Raw genomic sequence first — 20,415 nt, forward strand, 5'->3', positions numbered from 1 at the left:
CTGGTTTCCGGCGGTTGTCCAGCAGACTCTTTTGCCCCTTGGCTCGCAGCTGAATAGCTTCAATCTCTGCCTTTATTGTCACACGGTATTCTCTCAGTGTGTCTCTGTCTTCACATGGCTATCTTCTTAAAAGGAGACCACTCATATTGGATTAAGTGTTCACCCTACTCTTGTATTTCCTCATCTTAACTTAAATTATGTCTTTAATAACCCTATTTCTAAATGCAGTGACATTCGGAGGTATTGAGCTGAGGACCTGAACATATCTATTTTTCGGGTTGTCAGGGGGAAACCAACTCAAACCAAAACAGATGGTAAATGGTAGCTCTGACATCAAGGCTACAAGGGTAGGCTGATAAATAAAAGGTCCTTTGGGAAAATAGAATCGTGTACAAAGCTGAATAAATTAGCAGAATAGCAGAAGTATTATAAAAACCTACTAATTGACAAAGTGATGAGAAACAAGGAGAACAATAGGACAAATAAGGTAATAAATGGAAAATCTATGAAGCAAATAGCAAGGCAGCTCAATATCATGACTTTATGTTATATTGTAACATTTACTACATGCAAATTTTTTTATTCTCCTGTCAATTTGTTTAGATTATTATTAAAGTGAAGGTACAACATTTTGAAACTCAGAGATTTTGCAGACACTCATGACTAAGGCTAGAAACCTGGTTTGAGAAATGGGTTGGAAGGACAGACAATCCTGGGGAGGTGAGCAGACAGGACTACACTGCTGAGTCCATTATGATGGGGCACAATGTGCGGCTGGACTCCTGCCCTCCACCCGCCCCATGCCCCAGCTCCCCAGCCCTCTCCCTGTGACAGGCAGGCCTGAGAGTGTCCTTCCTGTGGTTTTGATCACATGGGAATCCACAGGTTCCAGACAGAAATCAAAGTCCTTCCTTGATGAGGGATCCTGGACTGGACATGCCCTTTTCTGGGCTTTGGTCTTCATCTGAGCACATGATGCACTCCACTGCAGGATTCTTTACACATCTGTCTCTCCCCTCACGATGTGGTGAGTTCTCTGAAGACAAGACCCTGTTGGATCTCATATACCAAGCACTGGATCCTCGGACCCGGGTTCTCCTGCCATCTGCCAACCTTGATCCCTCTGCGGCGAGTCCTTGTTCTCAGGCTCTCCTTAAACACAAACATCATGCAATAACTTTTTTCCTCTAATAGGTTGAAAATGTGGTGGCTACTTGTAACAATGTGTTTCATCCACATGTCTGGAAATTCATTTTGTTTCCTTGGAAAAAAAGCGATGAACCCTGAAGCCAATATGAATATTGTAAGTTATTCATATCACTAATATTTAAAAAACACTTCCAAAGATATTGATACTATTGCTCTCATTAATCCTTCATGATTTATTATAAAGTCTGAAAGATTTCTTTACAAAGTAGATGTTACCCCAACCAATAAGAAATTCTATTTTAAAAATCCAAAGTGGCCAAGTATACTCATGAAGTTAAATGTTTTGTCTTTTCTGCATTCAGAGTCAGATGATTTCCTACTGGGGTTACCGAAGTGAAATGCACAAAGTTATAACTGTGGATGGTTACATCCTTCAGCTCTATCGGATTCCTCATGGGAAGAATGATGCTAATCATTTGGGTAGGATTGGTGTGGGGGAAAAAAATGAGTGTCTCAAATCCTGAATCAAATACATTCCAGTCAAAAATATTCTAATCATAAAACACTAGATTAAGTTACTCAAAAAAAACCTGAACCACCTTGGTCTCTGAGATTAAGCTGAGGGTCTGAGTGATACCAGATTTACATTGGTTTCTCTGATGTGAAGCGCACTGGCCCATGATTTTAGTTTGTCGTGCTGGGTGGAAACTCAGAGCCCCTGAATAGAAGACCCACTTAATTAACATAATGCTGAATTTCCTTAGAATATAATTTTTTCAATAGGTTTTTGAGGTTTAATTGGCATACAATCAACTGCACATATTTAAAGTGTACAATTTGACATGTTTTTTCATCTGAGAAACTGTCACCACAATTAAGATAACGTATTCAGAAATATTCACCTCACCAAGCAAACGTTTTTAATTCTATTCATATAAAAGCCTGTTTCTATCTTCATGTTTATCTGAGAATAAGGAGTGAGCTTATAAAGATTTTAACAATTATCTTCTTTAGGTCAGAGACCTGTTGTGCTTCTGCAGCATGGTTTCCTAGCATCGGCCACAAACTGGATTTCCAACCTACCCAACAACAGCCTGGGCTTCCTCCTGGCGGATGCTGGATATGATGTGTGGCTGGGAAACAGCAGAGGAAATACCTGGGCCAGGACAAATTTATACTATTCACCAGACTCAGCTGAATTCTGGGCTTTCAGGTAAAGAAAAGGAACGATTGAAAATAAATATTGAGTTAAAAAGCATGGGTATTCACTGCTTCCAGCCTAGCCTCATTTTAACAAATTACACTCCAAATAGGAGGAGAAGGATGCCATCTTCATTCTAATACATTTTTGGATTCTTCCTTACACCTCATTCCAAGGGTAGCCTTTCCTCCAAACTGTCTGTGATGCCAGTAACCATTGTTACGGGATTCCCTAAATATGCTTTTCCACAAGGAATGAGCGAAATGACTGAAGCAAGGAAATTTGCTGCCCCCAGCAGATTCTGAAGGAACATCCACAAGGATTACTAGAAGGTTAAACCCAGTTGGGGTTCATGAACAGCACCCGTCATCATCAGTATTCAAGTGGGGGTGGGGAAGACAATGAAATTCTGACACCATGGGGAGATTATCAAAGATTTCCTCTCACTGGCCCTCTTGTGCCTTATTCCTAGAAATTACTAATGGAAGTGGAGAAGAGAATTTGCCTGATGACGATGAGGTGCAAAGGTGCTCTTAGAAGTTCCAGGAAGTGAAAGAAGCTCGTGTGTCCCGAGTGTAGCGAGGAAGAGGGCGAGTGAGAGGAGAGGAGACTAGAGATGCTGACAAGGGCCAAATCAGGCCAGGCTGCATAGGTCTTGGTTAAGGCCTTGGAGCTCATTCTAAGTGTAATGAGAAGCTCCTGGAAAGTTTTCAAAAGGGGAGTGGCATAGCCTGTTCTCGTTTTCAAAGGGTTTTTCTGGCTGATTTTTCTGTTCATATTACATGGCAGTGGAACACAACATACAAATGATTATTAAATCTGACATTCAGGTTCAAGGGTAGAAGTATTCCCCAGCTACAGCTACTATTGTGTTTGGATTAAATTGTAGCTGTGCTTCAGAAATGATGTGCTGTGCTTCAGAAATGATGTCAGCTGTTTATGAGAAGCCACCCCAAAAAGCCCCTGACACTCACTAACAGTCTATAAGCAACAATGCTTAGAGAATCTAGTTTTCTATTTTTCAAAGGAAACCTTACCTTAAATAGGTTGACTTATAGAAAGTAGAGCAAGGAAATGTATTCATTTTTATTTTGTCTTTTTTTCTTGCAGCTTTGATGAAATGGCTAAATATGACCTTCTATCCACAATCAACTTCATTTTAAGTAAAACTGGACAGGAGAAGCTACACTATGTTGGCCATTCCCAGGGTACCACCATTGGTAGGTAACAGCAGTTAGCAGGTAGTTTAGTTCATATAGACCCCTTTCCAGTGGTTATGCAGACATGCTGGTCATCATGCTAATTGCTTTCCATTCATTATATAATGTCTACAGCAACCCAATGATGTAAGACCATTATTATTCCTACTGTATATACAGTGAAACTAAAGAGCAGGTAAATAAATAGTTCGTGTAAGGTAACACAGTTATTACAAATAGGGTAGCTCACATACCAGGTCAGGAAATCTGATGCCCAAGCCAATGCTCTGAAACTTTGTACCACACAGGCTCTGGTCTCAGTTTATTCCATTCATTCAACCATATTTATGGGGCACCTATAATATATCCTAAGAATACAGCAAAAATTAAATAGTTTAAAATCTCTGTCTTCCTACTACTTATACTCTAGCAGGAGAAGGTAGAGAAAATAATAAAAATTAAAAAGTAAAATACATACTATGCTAGATAATGATAATACTATGAAAAGAAAAATAAATCAGGGGGTCAGATTAGGGAGCATCAGAGGGGTACACAGCAATTTTATACCAGGAACACCACCAAGTACTTTCTAAGTAAACGTGAAGGAAGTCAGTGAGCCAAGCTCATACCTGGAAGACTGATATTCCAGGAGGAGGGAACAGATAGCACAAAAGATCTGACACTACAGCACACGCAGCACATTCAAGGAACAGCAATGGGGCTGTTCATTGTGTGGATGAATCAGATTGAGAGAGACAAAGATGAGTTGGGTGGGAGTGGCGAGGAGGGCCGACTATTCAGGGCTTTTGAGGCTGTTGTAGGGATTTTTGCTTTCTCTCTGAGTGAAAAGGAAACCATAGAAAAGTTTGAGTAGAGGAGTTACATGATCTGACTTGTTAGCAGGATCCTTCCGGTTGTTGAAGGAAAACAGGGCTGGAGCAGAGAAAGCAGTCACTGAACTCTTCCTGTACCCCAGGGGAGAGATGATAGTGACCCAGAAGAGGGGGTGGTAAAGATACCTGGTTAGGTTCTAGACGTATTTTCTATATATATATAGAGGGGTGGGTGGGGGGGACCAGCAGAATTTGCTTATGTAATGGATATGGAGTGTAAGAGAAAGAGGAGTCATGGATGACACCACGATTTATGGCCAGAGCACTGGGATGATGGAGATGCCATTAGCGAAGACGAGGGAGACAGTAAGAACAGCTGAGGTGGTGGGGAGAGCAGGGGCCCAGTTCTGGACCCAAGTGTTAGGTGCTATTGGAGATCCAAGTGGAACGTCAAGCAGTCAACTGTAGATACAAATCTGGAGTTTAGGAGGGAAGATTGGGCTGAAAATACAAAATGTGAATCATCAGTACATGAGACAGAATGCAATAAGCAAAGAATTGAGCTCAGACAGAAAAGAGGAGGGGTCCAAGCCCTAAGGCCTGGGCCACAATTGATTTGGAAGATGAGGACGAATCAAGTGAATAAACTGGAAAATAATGGTGACTGTGGTGTAAGGGAAGCCAGGAACGTCTAGTGTTCTGGAAGGCAAGTAGAGAAAGTATTATTAGGAAAATACTGCAGTCAACTGTGGAAGAGGCTTTGATCAATCGTGTGAAATGAAGTCTGAGAACTGACCCTTGGTTCTGGCAACCTAGAAGCTATAAGGGAACCTTTCTAACAGCAACTTTGGTGGAATGGTTGGGACAAAAGCATAATCAAGGAAATTTAAGAGACCATGAGAGAAACTGTAAAGGGAAGAGAAAGGATGAAAGCAGAAGGGGGAATAGGAGATTATATGGGAGAAATAATGGTGTATTTTTTATGTTGATCCTCACTGTCAGCCAGTGACATTACTTCCTACTACAATTCTAAACAATCCCAATGTCCATATATGGGCATATTCAGGAGAGTGGATGAAATGCTTGGTAGAAGCCTGTGGAAGTTCTCTTCCCACTGCTTGTTCATCCTAAAGCATGGATCCCACTGGTAGAATTTTAGACAGAAAAAAGGGTCAGTGAGGAAGAGCTTCCCAATGTTTCTGTCATTGTGTAATATGTTATGGGCCCAAGGAGATGAGGATTTGTGCTATTTTTTTTTTTTTTAATAAAAGCACTTTTAGAGGAAAGGGCAAAAAAGCAGGACTAGGCAGAGGGAGAAGTTGGGCAGTGATGCAGTCCCCAAAAGTCCTCAGCCAGCTCTGTATGACATGGCTCTTCAGAGTCTTCATCAGTGGAACTAGCTGGCTGGTCCTTTACCCATTTGTTGACCAGTCATTCAATGCAGGATGACCCAGGAAGGGACCTTGGGTTCTCCTGAGCAAATGCAAAATCAAAAGTCTCCCTGCAGCTTCAGCTGAATAAATGCCTTGGACTCGAAGAGAAATCGGGGCAATGAAGAACAGCAACAAAACACATGGTTAACCATGGATTCAAATTCTTTGTTAAAAAGTGAGAAATGTTCTAGATTCCTAAAATTTACTCCTTTAGTTTCCAAAACTATCCAAAATTTAACCCTTTTGGATGGAAATCTACCTCAACTTATGACCGATGTCCATGCTTTTTTAAATAGAACATGTTGAACATAGCTTAACTTTTTTCAATGATATAGGGCTATAAAATGATTGCATTTAGCTGAAATGCAACAATTTCCTTAGGAGTTATTGATATCAATAGAACTGCTTGTCCTGACACAAAATAACTCCAACCTACCAGTCTCTTGAGTATTTAAATTTTGCCTTTCTTTCATTTGAACTTCTTTTCATTCTTCTTTTTCACCATTGGATAGCTTGTCATTATGTCACCATACTCATAAATTTTGGGAAATTTTTTTCTGCCTTCTAATTTACATCTTCCAATCAATCTGCTGTGTACTTGAAAGTTAGATAAGTATCCTTGATAGAATTGTGTCTAAATGGGATTAAGTTTATTCTGAGAAGTCACCTGTCCTGACCCTATATGGACCCATGGACACCCACTCAGGCTCCTTGCGTGTGATTCTTGCTTACTCTGGATGATCTGTTGGCTGATATCTGCAGAGTTAGGCAACCAGATAAAGAATCCCTTAATAAACAGAGTGCTCTTGGAAAGACCATTCTTCCTCCATTGGGATCAGGCTGGATATTATGTAACTGAGGCCGTTGTATAAGTCGGAAAAATTTTGTTTCAGGGCATTATTGAGTCTCGTCAATATGTCATTATTAACAGTAGGGAGAGATTGTCCTATGTAATTCAACTGTGAAGAATTTAAGTTGAGGGCTTCCCTGGTGGCGCAGTGGTAGAGAGTCCACCTGCCGATGCAGGGGACACGGGTTCGTGCCCCGGTCCGGGAAGATCCCACATGCCGCGGAGCGTGAGCCATGGGCCCGTGAGCCATGGCCGCTGAGACTGCACGTCCAGAGCCTGTGCTCCGCAACCGGAGAGGCCACAACAGTGAGAGGCCCACATACCGCAGAAAAAAAAAAAAAAAAAGAATTTAAGTTGATAATTCTTTGATTAGAACCCAGTCTATTTATATGCTACTGTTCATGAAAACAATTAAAAGCAGACGGGCTGAGAATGTTTATTGTATATAGATGCTGGAATTATCTCGGCTTCTCATTTGTCAAGCATTTACCATGTGACTAGTTCCTGGTAAATACTTTACATGATTCACCTCAAGTATTTCCTAAACAACCCAAGGAAGCATTCATTATTACATGCATTTTTAGATGAGGAAACAAAGGCTGTTAGAGTTTAGGTGACTTTTCCAATGTCACAAAGCTAATAAATCACAGAACCAGGTTTCAAACTCTGTTTGGACACATTTCAAATTTGTGCTTTAACCTTTCCACTTATATACCCTACTCATATTAAATGTTAATTATCTCATTGTTATGAGATTAGATAATTTTAAACTGAACCAAACCTGTTGTAATAGAACGTTTTTGTTACCACATGATTATTCTAAAGTTGGCCTATTTTCTAAAATCAGATAAAACAGTTTATTATAACTTTCAAAAAGTTCTACCCTCATGTTCCCAGAGAGAATCTATGAAAATAAAACAAATATACTAAAATCTGATCATTCTGTCGATTTCAGATTGTCCCAGATGGCACCCTTAGTAAATCCAAAGTAATGTCACATTGTAAAGCATACACGCACACACACACCTTTCACCTTTTGTTGTTCTTTTTCAGGTTTTATCGCCTTTTCTACAAATCCCACCCTGGCTCAAAAAAGCAAAGCCTTCTATGCATTAGCCCCAGTTGCCACAGTGAAGTATACCAAAAGCCTGTTGAACAAACTTTCACTCATTCCTCCCTTCCTCTTCAAGGTATGTGATTCCCTTTAACTGGGTCTAAGATATTAAATTGTTTGTGTATTTCAAAGTGATGGAAAGAGAACAAACACCTGGTGGACAATCATGTTTATATTCAAGGATGGAAATTAACATGTTTATATTATTTCTTGAATAGCACTGACCATGGTTTAATCCCCATTATAGTTTATGAGATCCCCACCGATTTCTTTATTCTCGATTACTTTGTGTGGATTAGCAATGCCTGGGAGAGTTTTTGCTCCTTCCATGGATGTTTCTTTACCAAGCACCCACACAGGTCTTCAAGGCTGTGATTTCCCCCCCAAGACCAGGGAAAGGGAAATAAAAGCAAAAGAGTCAAATGAGAAGCCTAAACCACCTGGTCCAAGAAAAGTGGGAAGAAGAAGGATAGGAAAGAAAAGGAAGGAAAGGGAAAAGGAGAGAGGGGGGAAGATAGAAATGGTGAAGTGAGGCAAGGACTCGGAGACCACTTATCATAATATCCTTGGCTTTCCAAGCCTTTTCCTAAGAGTTCCTTCCTCTTTAAATGGGGATTTCATAGGGCAGTAGCATAGATTTCAATAAACTGTAAATATTATGGAGGCATACATGGTAGGGAATTAATAATCTTTCCTTTTTCCAGTGTTTAATCACTGACTTCTCCCACCCACCGAAACTAACACATACACACACATACACAGGCTCCTTTAGGAGAACAGTTTACCTCAGGCTACAAAATTTAATGGTGCCATTTTCTTCTGTGGTTGAGTGCTATTCTTTTTTTTTTTTCACTCAATTAACACGCATGCCTAAAATCTAAGAGATTTTACCTACAGACCAACTACATTTGTAAAGCTTTTACTCAAAATGTAAAATTGTGTGATGACCCTGAGTATGTTTACAGGTTGCATTGATTCAGAAATTGTTTGTTTCTTACTCATATTCAGATTTTCTGACAGGCAATGTAGAGAGAGGTTTTTAAAAAAGCATTAGACCTTAGGTCAGAGGCTTGAGGCTCAGATCAAGATTCTAGCTGTAATCCAGTTCTCGCTAGACCAAGATCCTGACTCTTCATTAGCCTTATGTTCTCACGTATAAAATGGGGATAACAGGGTACAAACTACCAGTTAAAAAATAAGTAAGTCACATGGATATAATGTATAGCACAAGGAATAGAGTTAATACTTTATAATAACTTTGTATGGGGTATAATTTTGAAAATATGGAGTCTCTCTGTTGTACACCTGAAACTAACATAATATTGTAAGTCAACTATACTTCAATAAATTAAATAAAATGGGGATAACAAAGTGTCTACTTATTTTAAGAACAATTAGGGTGTGTCCTTTCAATTTTTAAACTACCAAGCCTCTTTGTCTTCTTAAAGGTTTTGCTGAAAATATGGCTTAGAAGTCACCATTTCCCATCCTGATTTTTTTTTATTATTTATTGCCGAAATCACACATCTTGGCACTTAATTATGATATTCTGCCATGTTGTTTTATGAGTTTATTCCCTAACTCCTATGGCCCCAACTAGACTGTAACTCTGTGTCTTATACTTCTCAGCACCCAGTGCAGTTCTCAATGCAGCAATTAATACTCAATACTCATACCTGCACTGTCCATTCCATATCTTTATTGTGGGGATTCAATGAGAGAGAGTATTTAAACCTCTTAAGACAACATATAGAAGTATGAAAATATAATGTCTATTCCCATTTGTACCAGTAAACAAGACAAATTAATGTCTTTTCTGCAGCTTGTTATTTGCAAATCTTTAATGATGCTTTTATTTTTCAGATTCTATTTGGTAACAAAATGTTCTACCCACACAATTTTTTGGAAAAATTTCTTGGTGCTGAAGTGTGCGCCCGTGAGATGCTGAATGTCCTTTGTAGGAATGCCTTGTTTGCCATGACTGGATTTGATAATAAAAACTTGAACATGGTTTGTATGCATTGAAATTTCTATTCTGAATATTTTGAGCAACCCTCATGATTACTTGTCTCATCATCACTTAGGAATGGTACTTTATTAGAACCAGGAGTCACTTCAGAATTCTGTCCATGATATGCAGATAAGCCCACGAGAAATCACAAGTCATTGCTCGCAGTTTTGTTGCCTCCACATTTCTTCCATCACCTCACTGTGCCCTGAAGTAAACAGCTTGTAGGAAAAACAAAACAAAACAAAAAACTCCCTACTCACTTCTGATCACCTGAATAATTGGTGTGACATTTAAATTCTGTGAGCGGAGGCATTGAACCAAGTTGTCAGGTTCCTCTGTAGGAAAAATATGTCTAGATATTGAATATTACTTTAAATATTTTTAATGCTGATAGTCATCTCCATACACTTTCTAAAACTTGTTTCAGAGCATTTATGTAAGATCTTGTCCACACTCTTTACCTTCTATTTCATTTGCTTTGCACCAAGTGGATGTTTAAAAGCACATATGACAAAACGCAGTATCAGAAAGTAGTTAAGAATATGGATTCAGGGTAAAAGCCTAAATTCAAATCCTATCTTTGCAGCACACTTGAACTCCTCCATCTTGATTTCCTTATCCATGAAATGAGTTGTTGTGAAGATTAAATGAGCTAACATATGTAAAGTATATAGAACATAGTACAAAACAATGCTCGTAGTATATCATGTTTTGCTACTAATAGTATGATACACTGACACCTATTCTCCCTCAAAATTGTTTAGTTTAGTTATATACCCTCGAAATTAGCCCATATAATCACAGTTTGCAAGCCATAAAGTGATGTACAACTTTTTTGCTCGTATCCTGCCAGTAATGCTGCCCATAAAACTTGATCTAGATCAGAAAAAGTTAAGTCTTAGATGTTTGTGAGAAACTGAACATACATCTAAGTGCGCATGTGCGTGCTTGTGTGTTTGCTTTCTAGAGTCGCTTAGATGTGTATCTAGCGCATAATCCAGCAGGAACTTCAGTTCAAAACGCCCTCCACTGGAGTCAGGTATCACTTCGAGCTGCTAAAACTTTTTTTGTGGGCCAAACCATTAACAATTTACCTAAAGCACAGTCTTAAAATATTCTGTCAAATGCTTCTAAAAGGGAATTTTTCTGGCACGTGACTACCAGATGAAAATATCTATCAATCCGTGTGAATGAAAATCCTACAAAAAACAGCTGCTTTGGGTAACAAGAAATAAATGATGATTATGACTTGAAATTATTTCAAGCAAAGCTGCATTTAAACTTGAATAAATTGTTGTGGAGGATTAATAGTCTATTTTTGGAATGAGAAAAAAATTTTAAATAATATTTAAATTAAAAGTAGACTACTTGGAAAAGTTGGCATTTTATTATTTACATAGCCAAGTGACTTTTTAATTTCCTTGTGTCTTTAATTTCTCTACATTAGGCTGTTAAGTCTGGGAAGTTCCAAGGTTTTGACTGGGGAACCCCAACTCAGAACCTACTGCATTATAACCAGGTAAGCATCTTAAGTTGAGGTTATTTGCACTTTGAAAGACAAAGATATAAAAAGTTAAAGATGAAATTATGATAACTTTGCAGGTATTTTCCAAAGGAATGTTGTTGCCTAGACCTAGCCTTAAGGAAATTATAAACTAGATGACTCTATCCTTTGAGTCTTTTTGTCATGTGGAACATCACACTGGTCTCTAATTCCTCCACTGAGCCTTCACGCTCCAGTGTCTGTGCTCATTCAAGCTGCCCTCAAAGTACCACACCACTGCAGTGAGAACCTTCTAGATCTTATCACCCCTCGCTGCATTAGACAGATCTGCCCTGTATCCCAGACCCCCGGCATGCTGTCTTCTCCTTTCCAAAGTGCAACTAACTGTTATAATAAACCAAAATAAACCAATAACTCCTTTTTTTTTTTTTTTGGCTGCTCTGCGAGGCTTACCAGATCTTAGTTCCCCGACCAGGGATCAAACCCAGGCTCCTGGCAGTGACAGTGCAGAGTCTTAACCACAGGACCGCCAGGGAATTCCCTAAACCAATAACTCTAACTGTTCATGGGATAGAGCTGTAATCTCTGGTCTTCTTAAACAATTTCCTATCCTTTGTTGATGGGCAGAGAAGTTTTCTCACCATATTCCCAGACATAAAAGAAGGATGGTATGCTTGCAGTTCAAGGCTGGAAATATTTTTCAGCAGACAAGAGCCTTGCATGCAGGTAGACATACTGAGCATTCCTCCCACTTGTAGTACAAAGAAGCCAGGCTTTGGAGTCCATCGTACCTGAAGTTAATATAAGTTGGGACAATAACTTTTCATCTCTCCACCCAGACTCAGGGAGTTATTGACAGTAATTAATGGGTAATGTCAGCTCAGGATAAACTCTCAGATTGTCACAGGCTAATTTTGAATGAGAGAATTGCTCTGTGTTTTTTTGGTAATTCTTTCCCCTTCTACTTCACCCCACATCCAATTTTCCAACCAAGTAACAACCCTATTAATTTTCGTCTGCTTCAATGACTCAATATCTACAAGGGATTTATATCTTTTCACCATAATGTCTTTTGTGTGAAAAAGATGGCCCAGCCTCCTTGTTTTTACATCTCTGATGTCTTTAAAGAGGTTTTCTGAACACAATCAGATCAAACATTTGTTGTAAAGACTTTTCCCCCCAACCATCACAACCTCAAACCCCCCAGACACAGACTCTATCTTTATACTGGGCTCTAATAACAGTAATCAGAGACTCCGTCTTGAAGGGCCAAGTGGGGCATGAAACACCCACCCCCAATTCCATTCTCCCTTCAACAAAGCCAAACTCAGGATGGTTTCAACTGACTGAGGGAGTGACACTAATTTAAGAGCCAGAAGCTAGGTTCTGGAAAACACTTTGAATAGTGGAATATGAGTAAAGAAAAGTAGGTTTATTCTTATAGATATTCTCCACAATTTTCCCTTTTCTTCAACATATAAAGGAATATAGTAAAGTATTAAAATACTATGAAAAAATTGCATATAATAAAATATTTTTCTTTGGTGAATTGGCTATTACATAAGGATAAAGAAAATATTCGTAATAGAATTCTTGAGAATATCGTCTTTAAAAACTAACAAAATTCTCTGTGAACTGTGGGAAAGTTAGCGGTGATTCTCTTGTCCCCTTGGCCTGCTTTATGAATCTCTAAAATCTTTGTGTGAATGGAGATTTTGTAGAAATAGGAAATGGGGCTACTGATAGATTTTCTCAGAATTTGAACGTATATTTAGTAAAATCAGGCAAGTATTTAACAAATACAGCTCCTTAAATGAAATGATCACCTATGGAATGACTATACTGGGAGGCCATACAAAGCCAAAATAAATGACTCAGGACATTTTGAGTAACTATTTGTGTAGAAACTATCTATCACACTTAAATTCAGTCACATTCACTTCCTTCAGCTTGAGTTGAAATCTAAGTTTTTACTTTGTAAGAATTATTATCTAAAGCCCACCTATTCAAAGCATGGTCCAGGACCAGCAGCCTCAGCATCGTCTGGGAATGTAGAATCTAGGCTCTTCCTCCAGATATACTGGATCAGAGTCTTCATTTTATTAAGATCCCCTAGTGATTCACAGGGCCTTTAGAATTTGAGAAGCACTGATTTAAAACATTGCATCCATGTTCCTCTGTGGATAAAGGTAACTCTGAGCAATAATTGTTAAGATTTACTTATGAAACTGGGTCATGCCACTTGTGACAACATGGATGGACCTTGAGGATATTATGCTACATGAAATAAGTTAGACACAGACAGATAAATATTGTATGATCTCACTTACATGTGGAATCTAAAAAAAAAAAAATTTAAAAACTTCATAGGTACGGAAAACAGATTGGTGGTTGCCAGAGGCGTGGGCAAAATGGGTAAAGGTGGTCAAAAAGTATGAACTTCCAGTTATAAAATAAGTACGACCTGGAGATGTAATGTACAGCGTGGTGACTATAGATAATAATACCGTACTGTATATTTGAAAGTCGCCAAGAGAGTATATCTTAAAAGCTCTCATTGGGCTTCCCTGGTGGCGCAGTGGTTGAGAGTCCACCTGCCGATGCAGGGGACACGGGTTCGTGCCCCGTTCCGGATAGATCCCACATGTCGTGGAGCGGCTGGGCCCGTGAGCCATGGCCGCTGAGCCTGCGGGTCCAGAGCCTGTGCTCCGCAACAGGAGAGGCCACAACAGTGAGAGGCCCGCATACCGCAAAAAAAAAAAAAAAAAAAAAGCTCTCATTATAAATATATATATAAAAAAACTACATGTGCTGGTAGATGTTAACTAGATTTATTGTGGTCATCATTTCACAATGTATACATGTATGGAATCATTGTAGTGCACCTGCAACTAGTATAATGCTATATATCAATTATATCTCAATTTTTAAAAAACTAGGTTAATGATATCTAATCTACCCACTGAGTAAGTATTGAGTTTCAAGTGCAGTTACTTATAAAAACTCTGATTCTTAAAACTCTGATTCTCTTCCTCTGGTGTTTTAGGCCACACCTCCCAACTACAATTTGACAGCCATGGATGTACCAATTGCAGTATGGAGTGGTGACAATGACCTGTTGGCTGACCCTCAGGATGTTGGTCTTTTGCTTCCAAAACTGTCTAATCTCATTTACCACAAGGAAATTCCTACTTACAATCACTTGGACTTTATCTGGGCAATGGATGCACCTCGAGAAGTTTACAATGAAATCATTTCTATGATGGCAGAAGATAAAAAGTAGTGCTGGATTTAAAGAATTATTCATTTACTTTTCCCAAAACGATTTCTTCTCTTCCACATAGTTTTCTGTACTGTTTTAAATGCAATGTTTCTTTCTGTAATTCTGACTTTCAAAATATATTAGCATCCACAAACTTTTCACTGGTCATTTTTAATTGAAAATAATTTTTTTAAATTAGATTTTTTTCACTTGAAAATTTATCTAGAAACTCTTGAGTGAACACAGTCTTGGGGAGGTGAAACTTCCCTTCCAATCCTCCCATTCAGTTTATCTTCTAAACTCCAGGTAGATAATGAGCCATGAATCATGGGTGTTGCCAAAAGACAGTCTTGGGGTTGAGTATTGATACCTCGTATGCACACTTGAGATTGAGTAAATTGTTTTCTTTCTATTGTCTATTGTTGCTAAAGCTCAGTCTCTCCATCTGTGCTATGGGGATATCACTTGCTCTTTTGCTTGTTAAACTCCATGAAAAGGCAAATTAGACTGTAAATTGAATTGAGGTCAGCTCACTTTCCCTTTCTAGGGAGAAAAGAACAAGGGTAGCTTAGGGAGCAACAGGCAACCCCCAGTTCAGGAAGGTGGGAGGTAAAGGATTTCTTAACCTCAACATTATTGACATTTTTGGACAGATAATTTTTTTATTGTCCTGGACATTGTAGGATATTTATCATCATCCCTGGCTTCTACTTACCAGATGCCTTGAGTACGCACACCCCCCAAGCTGTGCCTCATATATACCTCTTAACTTGCACCATCATACTGTTGCTCACATTCCCCTCCAAAATTCTTAATTTATTTTGGGTTTACAAGTATGTATCCATGCTCTGTGCATAACTCATAGGAAGACCAATATATCTGAACAGAGAACTGTGTTGTAATCTCAAGCCTACTAGATATAATACGATTCACATTTTTAAAAGTCAAGATATTCTAAAATTAAAAGATGCCTAAGCATTACCTAGTTTAACCCCATCATTTTCCAAGTGAGGATATTAAAGTCCATAAAGGTTGAGCACCTTAATAAAAGATGTACAACGGCATTGTTAAAATCCACACATTCTAGCCCAAGTACTCTTCTCTTTCTGCTGCACAAAGCTGATGTACATAGCTCTGTTGTACTTTCAAATTAAATATTTCTAGAGTTATCTGAAGGAGGCAATGGAGTGAGGTGGTGCTGAGGTTTTTCTAAAGCATTATTCGGAGTAATATTGGATATCTGAGTTCCTAGGCTCTACACAGACATCTAGTATGAGAAAAATGCCGGTTGAATGTGAGCTTTCTCTGCTAGTGTGAAAGAAAGCAGAAGTAGCTAGATAGATGTTAGAATGAGAAAGAAGGAATAGAGGAGAGAAGAAAAGTAAAGAGTGGAAAATATTAGAAGGTATTGACATATACACACTAATATGTATAAAATAGGTAACTAATAAGAACCTGCTGTAAAAAAATAAAATAAATAAAATAAAATTCAAAAAAGAAAAAAAGAAAAAAGGAAGGTATAGGAAGGGATTTGTGCTTTCAGATGCAAACCTCCTCCTCATCTGCTTTGTTATGTCTCAGTTGGTCATTGTTGTAGCCCTACTCAGAGATCAGATTGCAAAAGCCATATATAATCTTAGCCAAACAGGGGAAAATGTTTAAGGCATACAAGGAGGATGCCACTGTAGAATTTCCTTTTGAAAATAGCACTTAGGAAAGCAAATTAAAATATAGATGAGATGAAATGTCTGCTTAAATAACCCCACCCTAAGTAGTTTTTCAGATGGGTTGCTCATAATAGCAGTGAATCCAAAACCTCATCAAGGATATTAAATTATAGCTGAAATAAACTGTAAAACAAGTCAAAGCATCATAACAAGGAGATGTCATAGTAAGCTCTACAGTAAGTATGGATCTATGCTTCAACCTCAAAGGGTGGTTGTGAGGATTTCCATATTCATTTTGAACGACTATATTGAATGGCTACTCTGTGCCAGAGAGTTTAATATAATTAGTGTATGATCATGATAGCACTCAACCAATATGACCCATTATTACTTTTATAGCTCCAAGGCACTATCTATTAAGTTAATTTTGTTGTTCTTACGTACCAGACAATCTTAGCTTCAAGCTGGACTAACCTACTAAGTGAGAAGTTCATAGAACAGTCAGTATTAAGTGTATGATCTACTGAACAGCAGGTAATTTCTCTGCACACATAAAGCACTGATATTCTGGTTCATTGAGCCCTTCTTGTGATTTTGGTTGGTATAAAGCAGTTCCTCAAACCCGACTATCTTTAAGTACTGAAGTCATATTAAAAAACACAGAAAGCCAAAGTTTACACATAATTATGGATCCAAGTTAGACCCAATCTGAGGGACCAGTTGGCTTCCATCTAAAGATTTTATCTTACTATACACTTTGGAGCTTAGTGAATCATATTTCTCTGAATGTTAACCCTCATCTAATTATTTCAAGGTTTATTTCTGAGACTGAAAAAGCATTTGAAAAACACTTTCTTCTTCTCATATTCGTGTGGTTTGCCTACTCATTCTTCCAAAGTTTTCATCTCATCTATCGTATCATCCAGTTGGCTCTCCAAACCAGGGCTGCTTAACTTGCCGTATCTGTGAGCTTGAGGTTTCAGTGAAACACTTATGCTTTTTTAAATGTCCTTAATTCAAGGTCTCTCTACAAGTCCCAACAATCTACTGCTCCTTACTTGAGAGAACACAATCCATGTATGTCAGCACACTCAGTAGCACCAGATTACTTAGCTTTACTATTTTATTGTTCAACTTATGTCACTATAGCAAGGCCAGTACCTACTAGGTGGAGATTTATGATACAGGATTATTTACTGGGAGTCGGGTGACTCTGCTGGTGAATCCTTATGTCTTCATCATAAAGATGTTAGATTAGGTTATAGAACACTGAAGAATATATGTTCATTATGTACAGGTATACATACATATTTTTACAAATGCATATTATATATTTTATGTGTATAAATATATACATAATACATCATGTATAATATTATACATATGAAATTATGCACATATTTATGCACAAACATACATGATTTGCTGAGAATGTGAGTACACAGTCAGCCAGGTACACAGTCAGAACAAGAATTATTTTTCCTTGAATAAATATACTGCCAAACAATTTTAATCATTGAAGTATTAATATACCCTTTCTGAGAGCTTCAGATTTTTCATTTTAATGAGTTTAGGATTCTATGTTTCACACTTTTCACTTTGAAACATCTCATAGCATACATTTACTATTCTTCAGAATTCTAAAGGCTGATTGAATTTAAAACAGCTCAAATCACCAAAGGAAATCAAAAGATTAGAAGATCTGCAAATGGTTTGGCTCTAGAGCAAGTTCAAACCAAACAAAGAGGTGAGAAGATGTGGAAATGATATCCCGGAGTTATTTTATATGCCTTCTGCTAAAGCCTGTCCAAGCAATGATATAAAATATGGCTGAACTTATTATCAAAACAGGGCAAAATTAATCAATTGGGTTCAATATTTTAAAATAACTTCTTGGTCTAGTATATCTGCCCTTCTTGTGGAAAATATTTATATCCATTTAGTAAGCTTAAGTTGTACAGAATACACTATATTAATATTCATTTAATAAATATTTATCAAGCTAGACACTGTTCTGGTTGCAGAACAAAAGACAAATCTTTTGCCCTCATAGAACTTATATTTTAGTGGTGAAGGTTGGTAATAAAACATAAACAGATAAATGTATGTATGTATATTATGTTATCAGGTAATAGAACCACTGATAATAAAAATATAGTAGATAGGTGAGTAGGAAGCACACAAGGCACTATGTTAAATAGAACGATCAGGAAAGGTCTCTTTGAGAAGTGACACCTGAGCAGAGAACTGACTAAAGTGAAAGAATTCCAATGTGTTTGAGTGTCCTGGTCCAGTAGCTCTGATCTGTCACAGATGTGACTAGTCTTGCAAGCTGGCAAGGTAACCTGCCACAATTTCACAGATGTTGGCAGAAGACAGGAAACCCCCATTTCAAAGATAAAAGACTCTTACTCGTAACACACACACTTCATGACCTTCACATTCCCCTTGATCTTCAAGATCCATAGGGATAATGTGAAAGCAGGCCTAGATGAACATTGGACATATAGTGTATCTATGTCACAGTGAGGATCCCCACCCTTAGGAAGCCCCCAGTCTTATAAAGGCAGCTGTTTGCAAACCTGTCCAGTCTCTGCCCCCAGAGAGAGACATTTTCTTTATCATACTGGTCAAGAACAAACCTGCCCTCTACCCTGGAGAGAGACAGTACTTCTGTCTTTCCAGGCTGTTTGCTTTACAAACATCCTTGAAAAGATAGTCTGGAAAAAAACTGATCTGAGACGTATAGAAATACTCTGGAGAATAGCCTCTCAACATCAACATTTAGTGTACATCAGAATCACCTGAAAGGCTTTTACAACCACAAATTGCTAGGATTAAACCCCAGTGTTCCTGATTCAGTAGGTCAGGGGTGAGTCTAAAAATCTGCATTTCTAACAATTTCCCAGGTGACACTGATGCTTCTGGTCAGAAATACTTACTTTGAGGGCTTCCCTGGTGGCACAGTGGTTGGGAGTCCGCCTGCCGATGCAGGGGACACAGGTTCGTGCCCTGGTCCGGGAAGATCCCACATGCCGCGGAGCGGCTGGGCCCATGAGCCATGGCCACTGAGCCTGCGCGTCCGGAGCCTGTGCTCCGCAACGGGAGAGGCCACAACAGTGAGAGGCCTGCGTACCGCAAAAAAAAAAAAAAAGAAATACTTACTTTGAGAATCATTGTTCTAAATCTATTAAGAAGACACCTTGTGTTATGCTGTTGTTGATTTGCTTTCCTTTGGCTAGGCTTTATAATCAGAAACTCACATTTCTAAATACTTATACCTATTGTACTCTTTATGTCATTGACTCTGGTAAGTAACACATTTCTTATTAGAGACACTTCTCATATCTTATAATGTGGTTCAGCTTTGTGTCTTTTATACTTCTATTTCAGACGAACCTTAGCCGTTATTGATGCTGAAAACTCGGCTTCTGTGCACCGGTGCCAAATTGAATCTCTGAGACAGAGTTTTGGGTGAAGTAGAAAGAATAACTTTATTGCTTTGCCAGGCAAAGTGTTAACGCAAGTTCGTGTGCTCAATGTACAGTGAGGCCAAACAAACTGAAACGTAGGAATTTGGAGCAGAGAAAGGTTTATTGCAAGGCCATGCAAGGAAATGGGTGGTTCATGCCCTAAAAGCCCCAAACTCCCCGAAGGGGTTCGGCAAAGCACTTTTAGGTGAAGGAAGGGGGTGGCAGGGTATGGGATCAGCTTGGACACAATTCTCTGATTGGCTGATGGTGAGATAACAGGGTGGTGTCACAGGGGTTAACATTATCAATCCTTAGGTTCCAGGAGGCCTGGGGCTATATGCTCATGGTCATCAAGTAGTTAACATCTTACATTTTTTTTGGGGGGGGGCACAGTTCACATCTGCAAAACAACTCGGGAATTGTGCATCAAATACTATTATCTAGGTACTTCAGAGAGGAGCTAACAGAGGATACGGGGAAGGCCTGTCCCGGGAAGGCCCCATAGGGTCCTGCTTGGTTACAAAAGGGGGACAGAGTGGGCTTGTGCCCTCAAAACTGTGTGTCCCAATGTGGGGGGAGGATTTGGTGAGGAGTTTTATAGCAATGGTTCAAGGGCGGGGTTGCTGATAAGGATCAGGGTGCATGTGGGGCTTGCACTCCTTTAATCTGGACTCAGGTGGTCTCCTGATGAGCTTCTGTGATTCTCAAGGTTATCAAAC

The 20,415-nt window shown here is 38.8% G+C and overlaps 1 protein-coding gene across 1 annotated transcript; it reads left to right on the top strand.

Moving 5' to 3' along the window:
* The first annotated feature begins 1,201 nt into the window (after positions 1-1,201).
* LOC111172637 (gastric triacylglycerol lipase) lies at positions 1,202-14,837 on the top strand. Its single transcript, XM_022569544.3, has 9 exons — positions 1,202-1,303; positions 1,512-1,629; positions 2,164-2,362; positions 3,461-3,570; positions 7,719-7,855; positions 9,643-9,789; positions 10,758-10,829; positions 11,238-11,309; positions 14,341-14,837. The coding sequence occupies exons 1-9, from the start codon at positions 1,202-1,204 to the stop codon at positions 14,575-14,577; spliced, it is 1,194 nt and encodes a 397-aa protein (XP_022425252.3). The 3' UTR covers positions 14,578-14,837.
* Positions 14,838-20,415: the final 5,578 nt, after the last annotated feature.

This window comes from Delphinapterus leucas, chromosome 16 (genome assembly GCF_059928025.1).
Source record: "Delphinapterus leucas isolate spDelLeu-1000000601 "Yukka" chromosome 16, BTC_Dleu_Yukka2, whole genome shotgun sequence".
Lineage (NCBI taxonomy): Eukaryota > Metazoa > Chordata > Mammalia > Artiodactyla > Monodontidae > Delphinapterus > Delphinapterus leucas.